The 21,954-nt window shown below is 42.6% G+C and overlaps 1 protein-coding gene across 1 annotated transcript in view; it reads left to right on the top strand.

Moving 5' to 3' along the window:
* col4a5 (collagen, type IV, alpha 5 (Alport syndrome)) overlaps positions 1–21,433 on the top strand; it is a 66,250-nt gene extending 44,817 nt beyond the window's left edge. The window contains exons 24-49 of the mRNA XM_075451662.1: positions 84–252; positions 1,501–1,593; positions 1,683–1,787; positions 1,942–2,039; positions 2,292–2,442; positions 2,563–2,676; positions 4,262–4,429; positions 5,451–5,540; positions 5,757–5,903; positions 6,037–6,135; positions 6,213–6,302; positions 7,317–7,456; positions 7,537–7,663; positions 7,930–8,109; positions 8,200–8,250; positions 8,341–8,526; positions 12,772–12,905; positions 13,058–13,130; positions 13,249–13,320; positions 13,508–13,636; positions 14,551–14,649; positions 14,789–15,001; positions 15,939–16,110; positions 16,198–16,312; positions 18,136–18,308; positions 19,574–21,433. Of these exons, the coding sequence (XP_075307777.1) occupies positions 84–252; positions 1,501–1,593; positions 1,683–1,787; positions 1,942–2,039; positions 2,292–2,442; positions 2,563–2,676; positions 4,262–4,429; positions 5,451–5,540; positions 5,757–5,903; positions 6,037–6,135; positions 6,213–6,302; positions 7,317–7,456; positions 7,537–7,663; positions 7,930–8,109; positions 8,200–8,250; positions 8,341–8,526; positions 12,772–12,905; positions 13,058–13,130; positions 13,249–13,320; positions 13,508–13,636; positions 14,551–14,649; positions 14,789–15,001; positions 15,939–16,110; positions 16,198–16,312; positions 18,136–18,308; positions 19,574–19,655 (3,270 nt within the window). The 3' untranslated portion in view covers positions 19,656–21,433. The remainder of the gene's footprint in view (positions 1–83; positions 253–1,500; positions 1,594–1,682; positions 1,788–1,941; positions 2,040–2,291; positions 2,443–2,562; positions 2,677–4,261; positions 4,430–5,450; positions 5,541–5,756; positions 5,904–6,036; positions 6,136–6,212; positions 6,303–7,316; positions 7,457–7,536; positions 7,664–7,929; positions 8,110–8,199; positions 8,251–8,340; positions 8,527–12,771; positions 12,906–13,057; positions 13,131–13,248; positions 13,321–13,507; positions 13,637–14,550; positions 14,650–14,788; positions 15,002–15,938; positions 16,111–16,197; positions 16,313–18,135; positions 18,309–19,573) is intronic.
* Positions 21,434–21,954: the final 521 nt, after the last annotated feature.

Raw genomic sequence — 21,954 nt, 5'->3', positions numbered from 1 at the left:
AGTGGCTTTCATTTGGTCTGACCATATGGATCCATCCATCCATGTCTCATTTCATCACTCATGAGTTTTTGACTTTGATGCAGGGATCCTTACTGGTAAAAGGAGAACGAGGGCCCCCTGGTGAGCCAGGTGTCCCTGGCATTCCTGGGGACAGAGGTGCACCGGGTGGCCCTGGTTATGGACCTCCAGGACCATCAGGACAGAAAGGTGTGCAGGGTGGTCCAGGAAGAACTGGAGATAATGGTTCAAAAGGTGAGAAGATGACTTGAGTTATTCTGTGCCGATTCCAATTTGAACGTTACTGGTTTCCTGTCATTTTTCTTATGACTTGACTGTTGTTGTTGTTGTTGTTTTTTCAACCAAACATCTTAGTGTCTGAGAGAATGTATTCATATTGTGAAAAAGAAAGTACACCCTGTCTCACCAGATCTCAGAATTGGGTAAATCCAGCATCAGATGAACAACGAAATCAGAATTTAAAAAACAGTTTTTTGGTCCCGAAGCACAATGCCAAAGAAGGAAATACATCAGCAATGTTCTGAGAGAAGCAATTATTTCAGCCAATCACTCGAGATTCAACAGTATTGAGTCCATCATTCTTAAATGAGAACGATTTCTCACAAGTTGAAAACAGTCAATGCAGGTTAGAATATGCAATGCTCTGGGAAACTGAAGCCTCTTCTCTCTTAGCTTAGGTTCGCTAAGTTACATGTGAACAAACTACAGTTGTTTTGGAAGTTGGTCCTTTGACAGACCAGACCAAAGTGGAGATGTTTGTCCATAATGCACAGCAACACATTTGGACAAAAACCAAACAGCATATCAGCACCTCATTCCAACTGTCAAGCACGGTGGTGGAAGAGTGATGATTTGGGCTTGTTCTGCAGCCACAGGACCTGGGCACCTTGCCGTCATCGAGTCCACCATGAACCCCTCTGTATACTAAAGGATTCTAGAGTCAAAGGTGAGGCCGTCTGTCGGACAGCCAAAGCTCGGCTGAAACTGGGTCATCAACTTGACAATGATCCCCAACACAGCGGCAAATCTACAACAGAATGTGTGAAAAAGAAAAGAATGAAGGTCCAGTCAAAGTCCAAACCTCAACCTGACTGAAATGCTGTGGTGGGACCCAAAGAGAGCTGTGCATCAACACATTCCCGCAAACCTCAATGAACTAAGCAACAATTTTAAAGGGGCTTGGGTCGCGGAAATGAATTCATTCAAGTTAATCCCTGCTAAAGGGGGCTTTACAAGCCACTGAATAATGGGGCATACATAGTTCTACACTCTTTCTGCCTTTTGGCTTAGTTTTATGCTCTTGTTCATATAAGACCAGTTATTCTCTTTTTTTTTTATGTCCTGATACGAAAAACGTTCAAATTGAAACATTTACTGTACGTTCGCCTATACTTGCATACCATTGTATGTTCAGACAACTTTATTTCTAAGGAAAAGATGATACTATTTGAATTGCATCGTGAAGTTGTATTCATTTTGCAGGTTCTAAAGGTGAACCGGGTCTGTCCGTGGCAGAGAAAGGTTTACCAGGACCCAGAGGACAGGATGGCCGGCCGGGAATTCCCGGTGAACTAGGTTTGCAGTCACACTTGTGCGGTCGAGTTTTTTTTCTTTTTCTGTTTAGGATGACTACAATAAAAAGGCATGATTTTGCCTTTCACCAGGTTCCCCAGGTCAGCCCGGACAGAATGGTTTCCCTGGGTCACCAGGTATGAAGGGTGATCCCGGACTTCCAGGCATTGGACTTCCAGGTCCCCCAGGAGTTAAAGGTAATTATCTTCCTCATCCTACCTCTACCTTCTAATCTCCACCTGTCCTCCTGCAGTCTCAATACCTCCTAATGTACATCTTAACGTCTCCTGGTCCCCTCCTTTTTGGGTTCCAATTACCTTTTTAATCCACCCTCTCTGCCTACTTTGTCAGGATTCCCGGGTATTCCTGGCCAACCAGGATCTTCTGCAGAACCAGGTAGACCAGGAGTAGATGGGCGCCCTGGACAGCCAGGGGCTCCTGGATTCAAGGTGGGTACATCTAGTATGGCTTGACATAAAGAGACAAAATAGTTTATTATAGTCAGAAAGATGAATGAGCAATAAAAATCTACTGATAAATGCAGCCTTTTGCTTTTGCTATGGGTCAATACATTTTACAAGATGCCTCACATTCTCTGATGGACTTTAAATCCCTTCCTGCCTGACTGAAATTTACCATTTTGGCCCCACCTGTGTGTGTGTGTGTGTGTGTGTGTGTGTGTGTGTGAATGTGTATGATAGGGTGAGCCTGGCTTTGGACTTCCTGGTCCTTCAGGTTTACCAGGAATACCTGGATCTAAAGGTTTCCCTGGACCAAAGGGAGATTCTGGTTTCCCTGGCGGCCCTGGCTCATCAGGACGACCTGGATTTGATGGAACTCCAGGACTTAAAGGTAGTCCCTCAGAATACATCAGCGTGTCTGTGTGTGAATGCGTGGAAGTATGTCTTTATTGCACATCGACAGTACCTGACACTACTCTGAGCTAACAGCCACTTTCTCTTGTTTTTCCAGGTGAGCCTGGTAAACCTGGTATACCTGGAGCACGTGGACCACCTGGACCTACTTTTGGAGGCGCTTCGGGGCCACCAGGTCCTCCTGGAATTCCAGGCCCAATGGGACCGCCAGGTAAGACACAAAATGTTGGACTGACTTTATTCTTCTGTACAGTTACAAAGCTAAAAAATGTACTTTAGTCCGGAAATGCGAAACGAGCATTCATGATTTCGTGTCGCATTTGTGCATGTTTTCATGTTATAGCTGTGATGAAATACGAACTTCACTTCCAGAAAAGTTTGGGAAGCAGTAAAAAAAAATAAAAAAAATTCCAGTCCAAAGAAAAGGTTATTGTTGAAAAAAGTAGCTGGAATGATTGAAAATAATGTGTTTTTCAGGCGTGAGCCTTCAGATTGGGCTGTTTTGACGTGCGTCATTCTGCACCCAGTACGTGTGTTAGGGTAAAAAAAACTGACATCTGTTTTATACATGATAACATTTAGTGCGAACATCTGCACTTGCATAAGCAAAAGGTGAAAAAGCCAGCGTTTCTGACAATGATGTCGAGGAGTACGCTGGAATTTGGTCCATTTTGGTCAGGACGGTAAATTGCCAGCGTTAATCTTCCCGAACTTTTCTGTGAATGGGGTTTGGACGTGTTCTGCATGACCACCACTTCTGAGCTTGTAAAGGTGAATGGGATGGTGATGATGGGGTTCAAGCCACCCTGTAACATTGCATTTTCCACAAGAGCACCTCAAGGCACCCAAGCATGAGACAGATTTGTTGTTTCCATCCTTTGGGTTGATTTGCGAGCACAAGTCGCTCTTTTTGATGTGCACTGGTCTTCGTGTGTTTGTGTGCAGATTGAGGAGGATTTTTTGTGCGATTACCACACTTTTTGATGGCAGCCGTACCTTTTGTTTAGGGAGTTTTCTCCTCAGATTTTTCACCTTGTCCCTGCTTTCACTGGAGTGCGGCGTCTTGTCTCATATCTCTGGCCACGCAGCTCCGGTATCACAGGAGCCCTTCACTCGTCCGTGACCACTTTAACATCACTCTGGGCAGTTTCCTCAGACGGCCACCAACTGCGAACTAACCCCACACAGTTGCCAGCGCACCAGTATTTGCATCGGCATGTTTCACCTTATCCCACAACTTTACGAAATGGACACAAAAGCCACGCACTCAGTTGCTTGATTTCTTGACAGAGTCAGTGTTCCTGTCACGCTGATGAGGCTTTTTTTGCTTTAAGAGCTTTGGTGTTCGAAAAGACCAGTAACATACAGCTGTATTAATGCATCAAATGCATTAAACTTTGTTCTTCTCATCTCATCCGTCTTCTGCAATTTGAAACACACCCCTCTCTTACCTGTGACCCCCTGATGCCAAGGCGCGAAAGGTATGGTAACCAAAACCGGTGCAAGCTGCAAGCCGTTGAATCGTGACACATATCACATTTTACAAAGTTAGAAAAATGAGCAACAGATCGAGATTGTATTTATTTTGCACGCTTGAATTTTTGTCTTGTATTTTCCTCTTTTGTCTGTTTCCCGCGTTGGACGCTAGAACATAAAGATTTTCAGTTTACATTTGTGGTGACTTCGTCACCAAGGGAACAGCAAAGCCCACGCGGAGGGGTGGGGTGTGGGGGGGGGGGGGTGGACCAATGTTTCAATAGTCAGACGGTGAGGTCTTGATGTCATCTTCTTTACAGGTTTCACTGGAGCAAATGGAGAAAAAGGAGACCCCGGCCCTCCAGGTCTAGATATCCCAGGTCCACCAGGAGACAGAGGAAGTCCTGGTTTCCCAGGTTCCCCTGGACCTGTAGGATCCCCTGGAGGTCCTGGAGGTCCTGGACGGGATGGAGTGCCTGGAGTGCCAGGTGAAATATCATCCAAATACAAATATATTGAAATATACGGAATTTTTTTCAAGTTTTTAAAGCATAAGTTTGTCAGTTTAGATCTCAATTATTAGCAGCTGGCCAAGTTGTGAATTTCTGACATGTTTCCGTACCTTTGTTGAAAAAAACTTTGCTTTTGAACTAATGTGAATATTTGCAAATCTTTCCAATATTTATTGGTCACTGACTCAGATCTTTTTGTGCTGGCTAAAGAAAGGCGATAGACACTCCAGCAATATTGGAACAGGTCATGCCAAACTGAAATAAACATGCCAGCGTGGCATAATCTCTTCTGTAGTCTATCACCACTCCGACCTTATTTTGTGCTTGAACTTCACAAAGTTACCGTGATAATGTCCAGAACTTGGCCATTTTAACTTAGACATACAACAAATATATATATATATATATAGAGAGAGAGAGTTGTTTCTGCACTGCATCTCTAATTTAATTAACTTTCTTCTCTACCAAAACCTTTATTTTTCCAAAATTCTTTGTTCGATTTGCTTTTTATGCTGCAGTCCACAAGCCGAGCCTTAACAGGGCAGCCATTTTGTAAATTGTCTACATTCTTTTTGTTTGGATTTTGTTATTCTGGTGCTGATTTAAGAAAAAAATAAAAAATACATCTGTCAACTAGCTTCTTTACAACTTGTGCTTCGATAGCTTACGGGCTAACGGACGTGTTACCTAGCTGGCCTGCTAGCTGGTTGGGTGTGTACAGATTATTGTGACAGATACAGGATCCAACTATGAGGTGGCGAGCTGGGTATTTTGTTTGCTGAGCTTCTTTGTAGTTAGTTAGCCTGCTAGATGTCCAACCAGAGTAGTGGGCTTTCTAGCTGCCTACCAAGAAGGCTAACAAGTGTAAATTAGACGTTAACTAGCAGTTATTATTGTGTGATTTGATTTATTTTTCAATGTAAGTTATGATTTAACTTTTTTTTCTGGTTTATTTTCTGCTTCAACATCTCTTTGCTGTTGTCTGTTTGGCTTTTAGGTCCGAAAGGTGACATGGGTCCCATTGGTTCTCCAGGACCCTCTGGAGGACCTGGAGGCCCAGGAGGGTCCGGTGCACCAGGATTTAAAGGTATTCACACATTCCACGCATCACTCTCAACAAATACATCCAGCCCTAAATAAAAGACTTGTGTCATTCAAAGAATACTCTTTATAAAAAGAATATCTGCCTTTAAGTTTTATTTTACATTGTGAAACAGTAAACACTAGTTTTGAGTTTCTTTTCAATGAAAAAAAGGCCTTATTGCATTTCAAGGACACATTTTTCTCCTACTCTTCTCCACAGGTGAACCAGGATTCCCAGGTAGAGATGGCTCACCAGGTCCCGGCGGTGCTAAAGGAGAGAGGGGCGACCCCGGCACCCAGGGACCCCCGGGAGTCAGCTATCCATCACAAGCTACAAAGGGCGAAAAAGGATCACCAGGACAACCAGGTACAGCTGAAAACTTTTGCACTGTGTCTCAGTCATTGCTTTTTGGTGTCAACTTGAATCTTACAGCTACTTTTGATTGCATTGCTCATTATTACTTTTTGAATTCCTCTGTATAATTGTGTGTGTTGTACAGGTGGAACAGGTTTGCCCGGGCAGAAAGGCATCTCCGGTGTCCCCGGTGACCCTGGACTGCCAGGAACAGATGGACGCCCTGGAAGCCCCGGGCCACCAGGTATGGGTTTTCCTCCGTGTAGACATAAATGTAAAAATGCAATTACATTTCTAACTCGCTGTTTCTGCTATATGCAGGTCTGAAGGGAGAGCCCGGCTTCCCCGGAGGTCCTGGTGCTCCTGGAGGTCCGGGATTAAAGGGCAGCATGGGAGACATGGGAATTCCAGGTGGGCGAGCATGCTACTCATAGACTGTTTTGTTTTCCAGATGCTAGAAAGTGACACTGCAGCCTCTTGGGTCACACATGACTGTGGCCAATGTTTCACTTTTTTTCATATTGGTTTCGTTCGCTGTGATGGTGCTCTGATGGTGCATTCATTTACAAATAAGAAATCGGAATTTCTACCTTCCGCCTGGTAAAAGAAATTGAAGAACGCCAATTGGACGCCAAATTTCTTTGTTGTGGTATAAAACATTAAACAGAGTACCGTGACAGCATTGTTAGCTTTTTTTCCCACTCCTATGAACACTATGTCTAATGATGAGACTTCGTGTCTACAGCAAAGCAAAAAGCAAGCGCAAAAACAGTTTCCGCTCCATTCTTCCGAGGTGCAGCGAAGTGCAGCATCCTCCGAACTTCAAGCTAGATGGAGACAATGAGAAAATGGGCTGGATAGCCTTGTAAAGTGAGCGGGCCCCCGTACACCTGAACAGCTGATTGAATTACATATTTTCAGATATAAGGCCCAAAACTAAATACAAGGGTTGTCTTTTGATACCCAAATATGAGCTCTCAAGTACAGAAGAAGATATTTTTTTCAGGACATGAGCTTTAAAGCAGTTTTTTTTTTTCGGGGGGGGGGGGGGCTTTCTATTAGATAGGACAGTGTAGAGAGACAGGAAGCAGGGAGCAGAGAGAGAGGGGGAACAACATGCAGTAAAGGGCCGTCCGATGCGGGACTCGAACCAGGGCTAGCTGCAGCGAGGACTGTAGCCTCTTGTACATGGGGCGCCTGTTGTACCCACTGCGCCACAGACTGCCCCAGAAGCTGTTTTTAAAAGAATATACTGTATGCTATTATTTAAAAACATACACATTTGAATACATTTCCTTAGAATCAAACGCGATTGACTGTATGTGCCTTTCAGATCCCAAACAGCTAAAACAACAGCTCATTTTGTGTCATAGCATTAAACATCAACCTTTCCAACGTGCAACGTTCTCTGTAATGATATCACAGGACCACCAGGGCTGAAGGGTACGCCAGGTGTTTCAGGTAGGCCAGCATCCCCAGGTCAGCCAGGGATACCTGGCCTCCAAGGGCCTAAAGGTGAACCAGGTTCTGCAGGCGTTGGGCCACCGGGACCATCAGGACTAAAGGTGACAGATGCAACTCCTTGAGTTTCTTTGTTAGATACAACGTCAAGGCTCACATTCGGCTCTCGTTACGTCTCTCCTAGGGTGAGCCGGGCCAGCCAGGGTTCCCAGGAAGTCCGGGACAAAAAGGAACCCCAGGATCATCGGGCCTGCCAGGTTTACCAGGAGGACCGGGTGAAAAGGGCGACCCCGGCCCCCCAGGATTCCAAGGTGAATGTGGAGTCTGATAACAGCTTCAGTCAAAAAGCTGCCAGTTACTGAAGAAAGTCGATGATGAACTCTTGTTTTTCTGTGAAACTGAATCTCTTGAAGCAGACCTGTTGAGGTGACACTAAGTATTTCAGAGTGATTTTCGGGTCACACAAAGTCAGTCCGTTGAACTGATTTGTCATTGCACAGAATTATTTGCGGAGCCATTTTCTAAGCTAAAACACTGAGACACTGTCTCATGGATTTTCTGTTTGCCCTCCTGTCAGGCCCCCCTGGTATCAGTGGTCCTAAAGGTCTTGATGGAAGACCTGGTGCCCCAGGTGCCTCAGGAGGTCCAGGTAGACCAGGAGAGTCTGGTCGACCAGGATCATCTGGAGTGCCTGGAGATAAGGGTCAGGCCGGTCGGGACGGGATCCCGGGACCAGCTGGAGTCAAAGGAGACCCAGGTAAGTTCTGGGTCTTATGGTGTCGATGCTGCATGAATTGTCTTTTAACATTTTCAGTATTGGTTTAATTCAGTGTTTTTCCCACTCCAGGGCTTCCTGGCTATGGTGGTCCCGGTCCTTCTGGGTTGCCAGGGGCACCAGGTGAGTGACCGCACACTGTACCGTTTTAACATGCACAACTATTCTGACTTTATTCTCTACAAGCGCATCTTTCTCTTACTCTGTGCTAAGGTGATAAGGGAGACATAGGTCCTCCTGGTCCATCTGGGATTCCAGGTGTTCCCGGCGTGAAAGGAGACCCCGGCTTTTCCGGTCAGCCGGGTCCTCCGGGTCTCGGTGGCCCTCCGGGACCTCCGGGACAGGCTCTGTCGGGTCCTAAAGGCAACCAAGGACTGCCTGGTCCACCTGGAAGAGCAGGTAAAGCACTTGGCGAGTGTTTGTCACCATGTGAACTGCCTAAAGTTGCTGCCTGGTTTTCTGACGCTGGAGGAAACAAAGCATGGACGGGATCCTTTGGTCCAACACGTCCCGTAATCCATCCTAAAAGAAAAAGTTCCCCATTGCTTGGTTACGTATCGGAAAAGACTTGAAATTCGGGAGTATTTTTTTCCCCCTTTTTGTGCAACAGTAAATCTAAAAGAAAATGCCTCGAAATAAGCATCGTATCCCAATGCAATCAACGCAATCAATCCCGTTTAAACAACGGATTACGATTCAGTTTAGAATCAAAATATTTGATTTTTTTTAATTGATTTTTTTGACCGTAACCAGCCGAAACCAGACAGTAAATGGCAGAAACTCCTCCCTATATGTGAGTGCCCTCATCTCCGAGTCCGTTGATTTGCATGGGCCGTTGTTTCACGAATCAACACCACGAAAGTGTCATCGTTGCACCGACACACTTGTCCAGTTGTCAACACCCCCACCCCCCCCCTCATTGGACATGTTGGGGCGCACCTTCTCTTGCATCAATCACAAGGATTTCACCACGTCCCAAAAAACCCCTCTTTGTTCCTCCACATTACTGTGCCTGTGTCATCATTCAAATTTGTTTTTCATGCACCAATCCATCCATCCTCGTGTCACCCCCCTTTTTCCTCCTCTGCCGATCCCGTCGCTGGGGAAGGCGTAATCTTTCCATCTCTCCACAGCCCTGAAGCAACCGTATATGTGTTGGTGTGTGTGCTCGTCTGTCGGTGTGTCGGGTGTTTGTGGATCCTTTTTGAAGAGGAAGTTGGTGCAATACATCTGAGCCACGAGACAAACTCAAAAAAATCTCTCAGGAATCGGTTTCTTAATTGGATTAGATGGCTGTTGTCGCCGCTAACAAATTCATCTGGACGAGTGTTTTGGGTTTGTGTCTTTGGCTTTGCTGTCCCTCAGTGTGTTTTGACCCACCAATCAAGTCACATGCATGGACCCTGTTCATCCCTACACAAACACACTGAGAACAAGCCTCACGCAGTACTGGACAGAGGGTCCATTAGGTTTCGACTCGTCACAGAATTAACTCCAGTTATAGTAAAAAAAAACAAAAAAATCTAATAAAATCAAATCCGACCTTCATATTATGATTATGTTTTGCAGATTGGAATTTATATTAACAGTAAAAAGGTCAAAGTTTGGTTAGAAGGGACCGTCGCCGCGCTCCATCACTGTGTGAGGCTAGAAAAGAAAACAGTCGAGTGTTTTCCTGAGCCAGGATGATAAAAATGATGCCATGTAATCTTACTTCCTGCTTCCTGTGGCTTGGCTCCACCCACAATGGTGCGGCCCCGCCTCTCCACGTGACATCTTTTGCGTCCGGCCCCTCCCCCCGCCCCTGCAGGCCTCACAGGTCAGATGAACGGCGCCCGGACTTCTCTTTTGCACGTCCCTTCCAGCAACACTGACTTGAGTTTAACTTCACTCTCTGACCCACTGCGGGAAGAAAAATCACTTTGAAAAAAAATTGCTGGGAAATCAGTGCATCTTCTCTTTGTTTCTTCTTAATGACTCCCTTTTCTCTCTTTCTATGCACACTGATGGTAGTATAGTCCACTTTTAACAAGTAAGCACCTTGGGGGGGAAGAAAAAAATCCACAATGAAAATAATGACACGTCTTAAAGTTAAAGTCTGGCTCGATAAGCATGTTACCTTCATCACTTGAAGACGCCGTCACATTTTAATGGAGCATTCAGAATGTGTTATGCCAACAGCACCATATGATTTATGCACCAAAACGCACCATATAACTAACTCACCTAAGCAATCAAATAATTCTTTATTTTTTTGAGTCATACTTTAAAACTTGTACATATTTGTCTTTATCTTAGCATTAAGTATTGACTATATTCTAGATCACCTTGCAAAACCTAAATTTTCACCCCCTATATATCTGCCTCTCCAACCCCCTGCTGTATAACCCCAATTTCAAAAAAAGTTGGGACACTATGTAAACAGAATACATCTCATAAAGCCTTATTTTTTGACAATAGACTATTAGACAGCACATATCAAATGTTGAAAGTGAGGAATGCTGCCATCTCATGAAAAACATTAGCTCGTCTTGAATTTGATGGCGGCAACCCTTCTAAAAACAGTTGGGACGTGGCCGGGCTTACCACTGTCCTTTGGACAATGAGATGTCTCCAGGTCCAATCCTTTGACAATGTCATCTCTGCAGTTTTACACTAAAGAACGTTATTCTGAAATCTCCCTGCAATTTGTAGCTCCCCATTTTTTTCTGATAGTTGAACCTCTGCCCATCTTTAATTCTGAGAGACTCTACCTCTGTGAGGTGTTCTTTTGGACTTGAAACCAACAATTAATAATTAGTTGTTACACATTCTTTCAGGCGTATCTTTTTTGGGCCACTTATTTTTGCAGCCTCGCTGCTGCCATCAAATGAGCGAATATTTTTCACGAAATAGAAAAAATGGCTCCCCTTCAATATGTGAAAAGCCTTCTATATTCTATTGTGACTGCACCTTTGGTTTATGAGATTTTTTTTATCACAGCTTACATAACAGCCAAGCATCTTTGGAACTGGGGTTGAATAAAACATTCCAAAACCACGTACATCGATGGCTAATATAAATCTCTAGATGCAAAAATGAGATGTACAGATATGCAGGTTAAGCAGTTTACTGCAGTTTTTGTTGAAGGAGAAATAATTTTTTCTAAACAAACTTATAATCCTGGGCTTTAATTGAGTTCATCAGTTCAATCAGTTAGAAATCTAGATTTTCGAAACTCACATACATAGAACTGCTTACTCCCCGTTGATTTTAGTCTCAGTTGCAAAGTTAGTTACAGTTTTTCTTCCAGCCAGTAAAGAATCATTTAAATCCTCGTAAAAATCCTCTTTTTGATAGATAACATTATTTTTTGTGAGACATCAGCCGTGCAGTGAGAGCACATTTTGAGATAACTGAAGGTGCTAGGAGGAGCGACATGGAAACCAGGGAGTGTATTTTAAAGTCTCATAAATAGACTAGAGACAAAAACTACTTCAGCCTTTTTCTGATAAAAAGGGACTTTCAGCAAACGAGGCAAAAAGTTACTTTTTCTTAAACTATGCTTTAAGTTAGTTGGATCATTTTCATTGCAATTTGATCATTTTTTTTAGATCCGTCGACAACAGGAGAAAAATATACAACGTCTCCTCTAATAGGATCACGAGTAAATATCTATATTTGTGCAAGAATTAAAGTATTTGAATTTGAACCAGTCTTTGTTAATGTTTGTTAACATTCCAGATCTTCTCTGCATTAAAACAAGCCCAATTAAGTAGCCATTTTGATGAATACCTCACACCAGAAAAGACACAATAGTTATTTCATTGTCAGGTCTGACTGTTTCTCTACTGTTGCCTACCTCTGTCTAAACCCTCTCTTCTTTTTTTGCCTTGTGCCATCATCCCGACTCCGATTTCCCTGGGAATTCTGGGAACCCTAGGTCCTCCAGGTTAGATCAAATGGTTGGATGGTTTTTGATGCGCATAATGTGGTTACAAGCTCTGAAACTGGTTTGTGGGGAAACGTGAAAGAAAGCTGGTTTTAAATGTGTTTCAATGTGGATATTTTTTTTCTTTTTCATTTTTTTACCCTCTCTTGACGCCCCCGAAGGACACGCTGGACATCTCATGCAGGACCAACGAACATAAGCGCAGACACATACACAAATTCCACTGTTTTAAAGGATAATCGTGAACAAATAGGTTTCATTATTATGTTGTCAAGCAATTTAACAGAAAAATAACCTAGGAACTACTGTTTTTATACACTACTGAGTGTTTGAAATATGTGCGTGGAGCTAAATCCGGCTTTTCAGCCATAGTATTGTGGAAATGTCTGCTTTTTGTTTGTCTATCTACTTAACACTGACCTATGAATCATTCAGCCATTTAAAAAAAAAGGCACCTAACTCAAGGGATGAACCCGTGTTGTGTCATCATTTGTTCTCATTCAAAAGCTTTGGAATGTCCTTTAAAAAGCCTAGAGAACTATCTTCGAGAAATAACAACAAAAAAAAAAAAACTTAAATTAAAGTTGTCAGTTGTTAAAGTGAGGATAAATCGATTCCAGCCCTGGCGAGGGTATACTGACTGATGTATGCCCCATTTTATTGAACTGTTTCTCTGTTCTACCACACCTGACTCTCAACTTCTGCATCTGAAGGTCTGCCCGGCCCACAGGGTCCCCGTGGACTCCCAGGAAGTGGCGGCGTAAAGGGAGAAAAGGGTATTGCAGGTGCTCCCGGCCAGCCTGGCTACAGCGGACAAAAGGGGGAGAATGGTGTTCCAGGATTCCCGGTGAGATGATATTATTATATTTACTACACAGTCCTATTACCTCTGATCTTAAATTGTCTCGGAAAAACGCTGGCAAATTTCTTATGGCCGGTCAAAGATATCTGACATGCGAATCACTTGAGATGTAACCATCTGCGCCTCTTTCTTTCCAGGGTTCCCCTGGTAGTCCTGGTGGCTCGGGTCTAAAGGGAGACATAGGTCTTCCTGGTATTCCTGGATTCCGCGGTTAGTTTACAATAGTGTCATTTTTGCGCTCTTTCCTCCCCTCCAAAAAATATATTTCACTCTTCAGTGTTCATTGCTAGCGATGCCAAGAAATTTGTTTTGTTTGTATTTCTGCCAGGAATGAAGGGAGAGCCAGGAACGCCAGGTCCAAGTGGCCGTAATGGAGATCCCGGCAGAGATGGACCGCCTGGTGGGTGGACACTCCTTAATTATCAGCTAAAGTCAGAAGCGAGTTGAGAAATATAGAATTAGAAGACAGAAAATCATTATACTGTATTTTGCTGATGTCAGTAATTCCTCTGAGAGAATTTCCTCTCTTGACGTTTGTCTTTTTAAGTCAAGTAAAACAAAAACGATTAACACAAGCTTCTAACCAGGCCCTCCGGGTGACCCCGCTCCCCGACCACCAATCAATATTGTGAAGGGAGATCCAGGACCACCCGGTTTGAAGGGCGAACCTGGTCGCCCAGGATCCCCCGGCGGTCCCGGACGAGATGGACCCTTAGGTAGGTGAATCTCTGATGGGGCGTGAAGGAGGTCACAGGACAATTACACCAGCTTCAGTTGGGACAAGAAAATATTCTCCTGACTGCAGTGAAGTCATATTATATACATAAAGTGCCCTTTGGTGTGCAGTAAATGTACAGGAGACAAAATTCCTTCTGTTAAACTGCAGAGATAACATCCTACTTTACAAAGTTTTATGGCGTTAATTACATTAGCACAGTCAGCTATTCTGAAACAACAAATAATTGTTATAAAACAGTGATTCTTACAGTTTCTTCGTTTAAAAAAAAAATTTGTTGTCTTTGTGGACAACTCCTTTTTCTCCATTTCTCTTCAACTTCATTCATCAACGTCATTTTTTCGAATATACATCCAGATTGAGTCAACCTGTCCCTCAACTATAGGAGTTCCATATTTCTAAGAAATCTCTTTGAACCATTAAACTCTGAAAGCGGAAAATTTGGGCCATTTCTTCTTTAAATAGATTAAATCTTCCATTGGAATAAACTTTGCGGTCGCAACACTTGGCTTTCTTGTCTTGGAATGACACCATTTTGTTTGTAAAATAAACGTTTTTTTTTTTTAGAAACTTAATCCTTCATTAAATGTTAATAAACTTATGCACACAAGATGGGCACGAATAGGTTTTTCATCAATTTGAAGGTAAAAGGGTGAAACTTTTTCTAAAAGGCGGACTTTGTGTCATTTATTGTCCAGACCTTTCCAGAATGTGTGTGGAAAAAAGAAAGGATTTTGACACATGCTGTTCAGGGACGTTTCCCTGAAAGCTTCTTAATTGACGTCTCTTTACACTTTACCTGATGAGTAGACTGAACTCAGAGTGTAAACAGGGTAGAGGTGCCGTCTGACCTTGCGTGTCACACTGATGGAAGTGTACCCCTCCCTCCCCAAGGTCAACCTGGTGAACCTGGAAATTCTGGTTCAGATGGTCCTCCTGGCTTCAACGGCCCACCCGGCAGGAAGGGAGACTCCGGACCATCTGGACAGTCTGGTGAGTAAAGCAGAGCAAAGTTCTCCCAGTGGTGGTGACCCAGGGTTAGAATTTCTCATTCTGTCCAAAGTTGGCCAAACAGTCCGATCTGATCCCCTAGATTTTCCATTTTTGATCTGCGCTTTCTCTCTAATCCCAGGTCAGCGTGGCTTCCCCGGGCCCCCTGGTTCAGATGGTCCACAAGGTCCCCCTGGTCTTCCAGGATCAGTCTCTGCAGCGCATGGTTTCCTCATCACCCGGCACAGCCAATCCATTGAATCGCCCTTCTGTCCGGATGGAACTAATCTCATCTATGATGGCTACTCTCTGTTGTACGTGCAGGGCAACGAGAGGGCGCACGGGCAGGACCTTGGTATGGCAGAATTTTTCTTCTATTAAAGCTTTTATTTCGGGCTGGGCAACGATTAAAATTTTTAATCTAATTAATCAAATGATTAACCTGATTAATCACGATTAATCGCATTTGTACGCAAAATCCAAAAATTAATTCAAAAGTAGTGTATAGCTTTAAGCCTTTAGTTTTATTCTAAATGTGCTGCCATATGAATGAAAGTGCCATAACATTTGTTGTGCAAACACACTTTTAACATCAGCATCTTTCTGTAGTTTTTATGTAGAAGCCTCGCTCCACTGTCTGTTTCCTTGAATGACTTGCTGCTATCAGTTGTGTGTTTTGCCTTTAAGTGATATTTTAGACTGGAACTACTACGGTGAGAAGATAATTCAACTTGGCAGTGTTTACAGATGACTTTGGTTCTGTCGACTCCGCCGTTTGGAAGAACTTTAAAATGAAAATGGCCGAGTAAAAGTTCCGTACCCTTCTCCATGTTTGGTGGATCCGCCGATTACTTTCTTTTCCGGTTCCGCAGCAGACAGCAACAGACTTTTACAATAATAAAATAAATAATAAAACGGGTGGTTTGTGGTGTAGTGGGTTGAGCGGGTGCCACATGTACAAGAGGCCATAGTCAGCTGGCCCCAGTTCGAGTCCTGCGTCGGACGGCCCTGTGCTGCGTGTCATTCCCTCTCTCTCAGCCCCCTGCTTCCTGTCTCTCTGAACTTCCATTAAGGGCACAAAAGCCCTCAAATTTTTTTTTAAATTTTTAAATAAAAAAATAAAATAAAAAAATGCGTTAATGCGCGATAAAAAATTTATCGAAGTTAAAATAATTAACGCGTTAACGCAATAATAACGCGTTAACTCACCCAGCCCTACTTTTATTTAACCTGGAAGTTGGATCGGACAAAGAAGATGTTGACTAAAACCTTCCGTTACGCTCCCTTTCCAGGCACAGCAGGCAGCTGCCTGCGCAGGTTCAGCCCCATGCCCTTCATGTTCTGCAACATCAACAATGTCTGCAACTTCGCCTCCCGCAACGACTACTCCTACTGGCTGTCCACGCCGGAGCCCATGTCCATGTCCCCCGTCAGTGGGGAGAGCATCAAGCCTTACATCAGCAGGTAGGGAGGAGAGAAGAGGGACACTGTTGAGTGTGGGAAGATGTGGAACATTAATGTGGATGTACCTGCTTGTGCACATGCTTCCAGGTGTGCAGTGTGCGAAGCTCCAGCGATGGTGATTGCAGTTCACAGCCAGACCATCCAAATCCCCACTTGCCCCGCAAACTGGGAACCTCTTTGGATTGGATACTCCTTTATGATGGTAGGATGACACTCAAGCACCCACAATTCAATTCAATTCAATTCAGTTTTATTTATATAGCACCAAATACAACAAATGTCATCTCAAGGCACTTAAATAATAAAGTCCAATTCAAGCCAGTTGGAATTCAATTAATTGTAATCATAATTATTTTCAAAATAATCCAATTCATTCATATAGAGCCAATTCAAAAACAATTTCCTAGCTAAGGAAACCAACAGATTGCACCGAAACCTGTCTTCAGTCCAATCTCCCGTCCTGAGCGTGCCACACTGTTCTGCATGGCAGAAAGAACATTTCCTGGCGTAAAACTGGCAGTAATTCTCTTTCTTTCAATGTGTTTTCAAAGTACATTCTAAAGTTCTAAAGTACCAGGGAAAACATTATCAGAAATGGAAAATTTAGAATTTTTCTCTTACTCTAGGTGGTTTTTGCTATTTTGAAAAAGGTTTTATGCTTTCACCGGAGATAAAAAACCTATTTAGCTACGTTTTATTCACAAGTGGTGAAACACATTTGTTACCTGCCAACATGAAAAACTTTTTACTTTTTGCTGGTGCGATTTACCGCCATCTTCAGTATTTCATTTCATAGCACAATAAGATTCACATTTATATATTTTTATATATATTATTTTATATACCTCATTTTGGGTCAGCTAGCTTTATTGCTTCCATTGTTAGCCAATGTGTTCAAATAGTAATGCCATTTTTACTCGCTAACCTCCAGACTTCCCCAAACTCAAGCTTAATAATGTTAGTTGAATCATTTCGTAATCATGAATCATCAACCCTAACCCTAACCCGTGCATCAATGCACAATTAAGCACTTATTTAGCACTTAGCACTTATGCTATGTTAGCCATTAGCTCGTTAACTGATGCTAGCGCAACAAAACTACTATCTGTGCTCACATCTCTCACAATTGTTTTTACTTGATTGTCAAGCAAAGTTTTAAATAGATATTCAACAACAGGAAAGATAACTATAAAAGCCAAAGGTTCCATATTAATGAATCAAAACCAAAAGCGTCACAGTTCAACCGGAAGGGAAAATGATCCTGCGGGTTTAGTTCAGGATAGCTCATGTAACAGGAACCTGTCACATAGAACTACATTGATACAATGAATTGTGTGCCGCTAAAGGCTTCTGTAGATATGGCTGCTTCATTTTTTACTTTGTTAAAGATTCTTCATATATCGAAAAAAAAATCCACTCAGGCAACACCTGCGCTACACGCGTTGACCGTCCCACCCATGTCAAAGCTGTCAAAATAGATAAATAAGTAAATAAATTACACACTTGGTATTTATAACTAAGCTCAGAAACAGAAAGTAGTTGTGCAAAATTTGGTATGAAGTGTGTTATCATCTGTGAACAGCGCCTGCTTTAAACTGCAGCATTTTGGTAGTAACAGGTGGTGGTTTGGGGGGTGAAATGTATTCTCACGCCTTCATTTTGTCATGTTTTTGGTACTGAACGTTTTATTTGGGGTTCTTTGTTTTTTCTTTTTTAAATTGGGCTTATTTCAGGAGCGGTCAGACCAACAAGTAAATATACATTAAAGCTTGGGGAGTTTTTTGCGGGGCTTTACATAACTAAGCAATGTGGATGTAATGATATCGGCGCTTTCTAATTCACGGTGTGCACATGTCATGCAAGATTGAAACAAGGAAATTGCATTTATTGTCTTCACTGTAAAAGGGGTGGTGTATAAAATGTAACTGTAACATATTGTATATAAAAAAAAAAAAAGCTGTCAAAGTTGTTGCAACGCTCAGGTGTCTCATCTGCATGTCTGTAACTCTCTCCCCTCCTTCCCAGCACACCAGTGCAGGCGCCGAGGGCTCCGGTCAGGCCCTGGCCTCTCCTGGCTCCTGTCTGGAGGAGTTCCGTAGCGCTCCCTTCATAGAATGTCATGGCAGAGGGACGTGCCACTTCTATGGCAACTCCTATAGCTTCTGGCTGGCCACAGTGGAGACTTCTGAGATGTTCAGGTATGGATACGTGCACCAACAGGGTGGATTGTTAATAAGAGAAGGAAGCAACAAGAAGTAAACCGATTATTAAGTTCATTATCTAAAGAATATACAGGCAGGACATGGATTTAATAAGATAAGTTAGGAATTGATTAGAATGATCTAATAAGGAAATTCAGAAGTCAGGGAAGACGACAACTTCCCTCAAAACCAAATCAAATCAAAACCAAACAATTCGATATCCACTGATCCACAACAAATTAATTTGATCTTCTCTCCACTTTCTAAAGACCCCTTCACATCTGGCTGTGAAGATAAAGCTGAGTCAATTCAAGACTTTTTAGACAAGATTAACTTTCCTCGCTCGTCTGCGGAATACAATAACTCATTGGAAATGCGTGTAAATGTGGTAGAAACTAAAAAAAAGAAGAAAAAAAGCCATATACTCATTTGCTAAAAGTGTATCAGGACCTGATGGTTTTATGGTTGAGTTCTATCTACAGTTTTGCAAAGGATGTACGACCGCTTCTTTTTGCAGAAATTTCCGGCAGCATTTCATAAAGGAGGTTTTTCCCCACCGGTGTTTTGTTATATACACACGTCATTGAAGAAACTTTCACAATAAAAGTCTGGCCAAAATCACTGGGGTGAGACTACAGGTAATGGGAAAACGGATACAAGTTAAACTGGGATAAATGTGGCCTTCTGCCTTTAAATCAGTCTTATATTATAATAATATATATATATATATATATATATATAATAGTAATATAGCATGTTCGCAAAAAAATAAGGTAGAAAAATAGAAATAACACATTTGGTATTAACAATCAGAACAAAGCGCAGCAAAAGACATTAATTTTACACAGACCCTGAGTATAATCAAGTCGAGTGTGTATTATTTCATATGACTAGATGTTCCCAGAAAAAGATATCTCGATCAAATCGAAATGGTGAGCTACAGCCTCGTCATTTCGGTTTCAGCTAGCCGACAAGTGAGTTCTTTGATGCCTCGAGAGGCGAAGTTTGGGAATCAATTGAGGAAACGTTAATACGAAGCTTCAACACCGACCCAAATTGTGTTTATTTCAGGAAAAAACATGATTAAAAAGTCCCAATTGAAGCAACTTTTCCTCAAGATAAACACTACCACTACCTGTCAGTCAGACCTCAAATATAGCAGTGAACAAATTAGAAAGGGGAATTATTTAACAGGTTATATCACACTGCAGCCCCGCCGTGTAAAATCCATCTTAACACTGTTTATCCTTTGGCCCCTGCAGGAAGCCCCAGTCAGAGACCCTCAAGGCGGGTAGCCTTCGGACACGCGTCAGCCGCTGCGTGGTCTGCATGAAGCGCACGTAACGGCGCACGGCAACAAGCAGACCCACCGTTGCCATGGCACACCCGATCAACAGCCACAGTCAATTGGACGAGATGACGTGGGGGGGGGGAAGGGCGGTGGCAGTTATTGCCCCGACGAGGTGGAATTCCTTTGGTGCATTGTCTTCCGGAGGAAAAAAAAAAACAAAAAAGAAAACTACAACTAAAACAATGGTGCTACTGTGCAACACAGCGTTAAAAAAAAAAAAAAAAACTGATATAAAGAAATCTACATTTAGTCTTTGTTTTTCTTAAGAAGTACCTCAAAATGAAAGCAGAAATATATCCACTAAATGTGCCATGATGGATGTGTCACGACTAAAGTGCATTTTCAGTCCTTCTTTTCCAAAAAAAAAAGGAAGATTCGTCTTTTTTTTCTTTTCTTTTTTTTTTCTTGGCCTTACTGATGAGGAGCGGACGACCTCTACGGGCACCACATCGGCACTTTGACTTCGGAACATCCAGGATTGAGAGATGCACTGACGCTGAGCTTTGCTTCGTGAGACTGACTGCCTCTTTTTTTTATCACGAGCCGTTCACTCACACACTCCCTTTTTCTGTCTCTCCGTGTCGTCTTCCCGTGGTTTTATGTTACACTCGGTGGTACTAACCCTACTGTAGCCCGCCTGCTAACCCCTCAGCCCACCTCTTCTGTCTCTTACTTTTTATTTTGTAAGTAATAAAATGTGTATATTGTGTAAAACACCTTTTGTTTTTAGTGTAGTCGGTCTTGAATCAGTACCAGCTGTTTGTCATGGCTGTTTCCCAGGTTCTTTTTAGCTCACTCACACACACACACACACACACACACACACACATAACACATATATATATATTTACTTCATCGGTCACTGTGACTAACTCAGTGACATTACTCAGATATTGTACAAAGTAAGGCTTTTATGAATGAAACAGTATTTTATATATAATGAATATATATTTGAAAAAAACTTTATTTGGCTATGGGGAGATTGTTCACTGTTTTCAACCACAAAATGGTCATCCACTTCACTGAAAAATAAAGCTAGCTACTGAGCGCAGACAGAGCCATTTTCCCTAAAACGTAACAGTCTTGTATGATATTAATTTGTGTCGATTGCTTGAACCTTTCTATTCAGTTTTGTAGAACGAATAAATGCTCAAATAAAGGGGATTTGCTTCTAGGTAGTCTATTGTTTGGGGGAATGATACACAGATTTGTGCAAAGGAAACAGGATTTTTGAATTCAGTCTCGGCCGCTCGATTAGAAAAGCCCCACCATTTGTTTTGTGTGTCCTTTCAACATTTCCAGGTGCTGAGCTTTGCTGTAAAAGGAGCTCCTCGCGCGGGGGGAGGGCGGTTTGGGTTTCTGCCTTTCCACCCGAAATCTTTAGACCCGCCTTTTTTTTTTTTTTTTTTTATTCCAAAACCGGTTTGAGCGTTTCCGCTCGGCCCCACGACGAAGCACAGGTTTGAGTGTCTGCAGGTTTCAATCGGGCCCCCCTCTCTCACATCGGGGGGGGAACACTCCCGATGTGCCTTTAAGTCAACAAGAGCTGTTTTAAAGGGGAAATGTTTCCCTGTGATTTTATTTTCTTTTTTCAAAAAACTGCTCTCATGAATTCAAATGTTGTCAACCTGGGGTGCGATTAAAAACGTGCATTTCTTTTTCTTTTTTTTTTTTGTTTTCCAAATTTTTTTCTGTTTCGTGTTTATGTTATGTTACCCAGAAGTTGTTATACTGTTAAACTTTTAAACATGAAATAAATACTATGTCCGAAGTGTTGTCTTTGGTAAATATACGCCTATTGGCGCGTCGTGGAAACGTAGTTTTGTATCATTTTACACACACAGATTTGATCGAGAATGTTTTAAACGCACAGTCACATTTTAACTTGCATCAGCAGTAGCAGAAAAGTGGAATTTCTTTTTTTTTGGGGGGGGGGCTTTTATGCTTTTAATTGATAGGACAGTTCAGAGAGAGACAGGAAGCAGGGGGCAGAGAGAGGGGGAACAACATGCAGCAAAGGGCCATCTGGTGCGGGACTCGAACCGGGGCCAGCTGCAGAGAGGACTATAGCCTCTGTACATGGGGTGCCTGCTGTACCCACTATGCCACGGACCATCCCAGAATAGTACAATTTCATGCAAGATGGCCAACGTCTGTATATATGAATCTATATAATATGTATTTCATTTAAAGATTGTTTCCAACACTAATTGCAGTCAAAATTTCAGTCCCTACGAAAAAGGACGTACGAGATTTCTCAGTTCTTAGGTTTTACACATCGGGACATATTGG

This window comes from Odontesthes bonariensis, chromosome 19, assembly GCF_027942865.1.
Source record: "Odontesthes bonariensis isolate fOdoBon6 chromosome 19, fOdoBon6.hap1, whole genome shotgun sequence".
Classification (NCBI taxonomy): domain Eukaryota; kingdom Metazoa; phylum Chordata; class Actinopteri; order Atheriniformes; family Atherinopsidae; genus Odontesthes; species Odontesthes bonariensis.
Note: the sequence above shows the minus strand (reverse complement) of the source record. Positions and strands in the feature narration are given on the sequence as shown.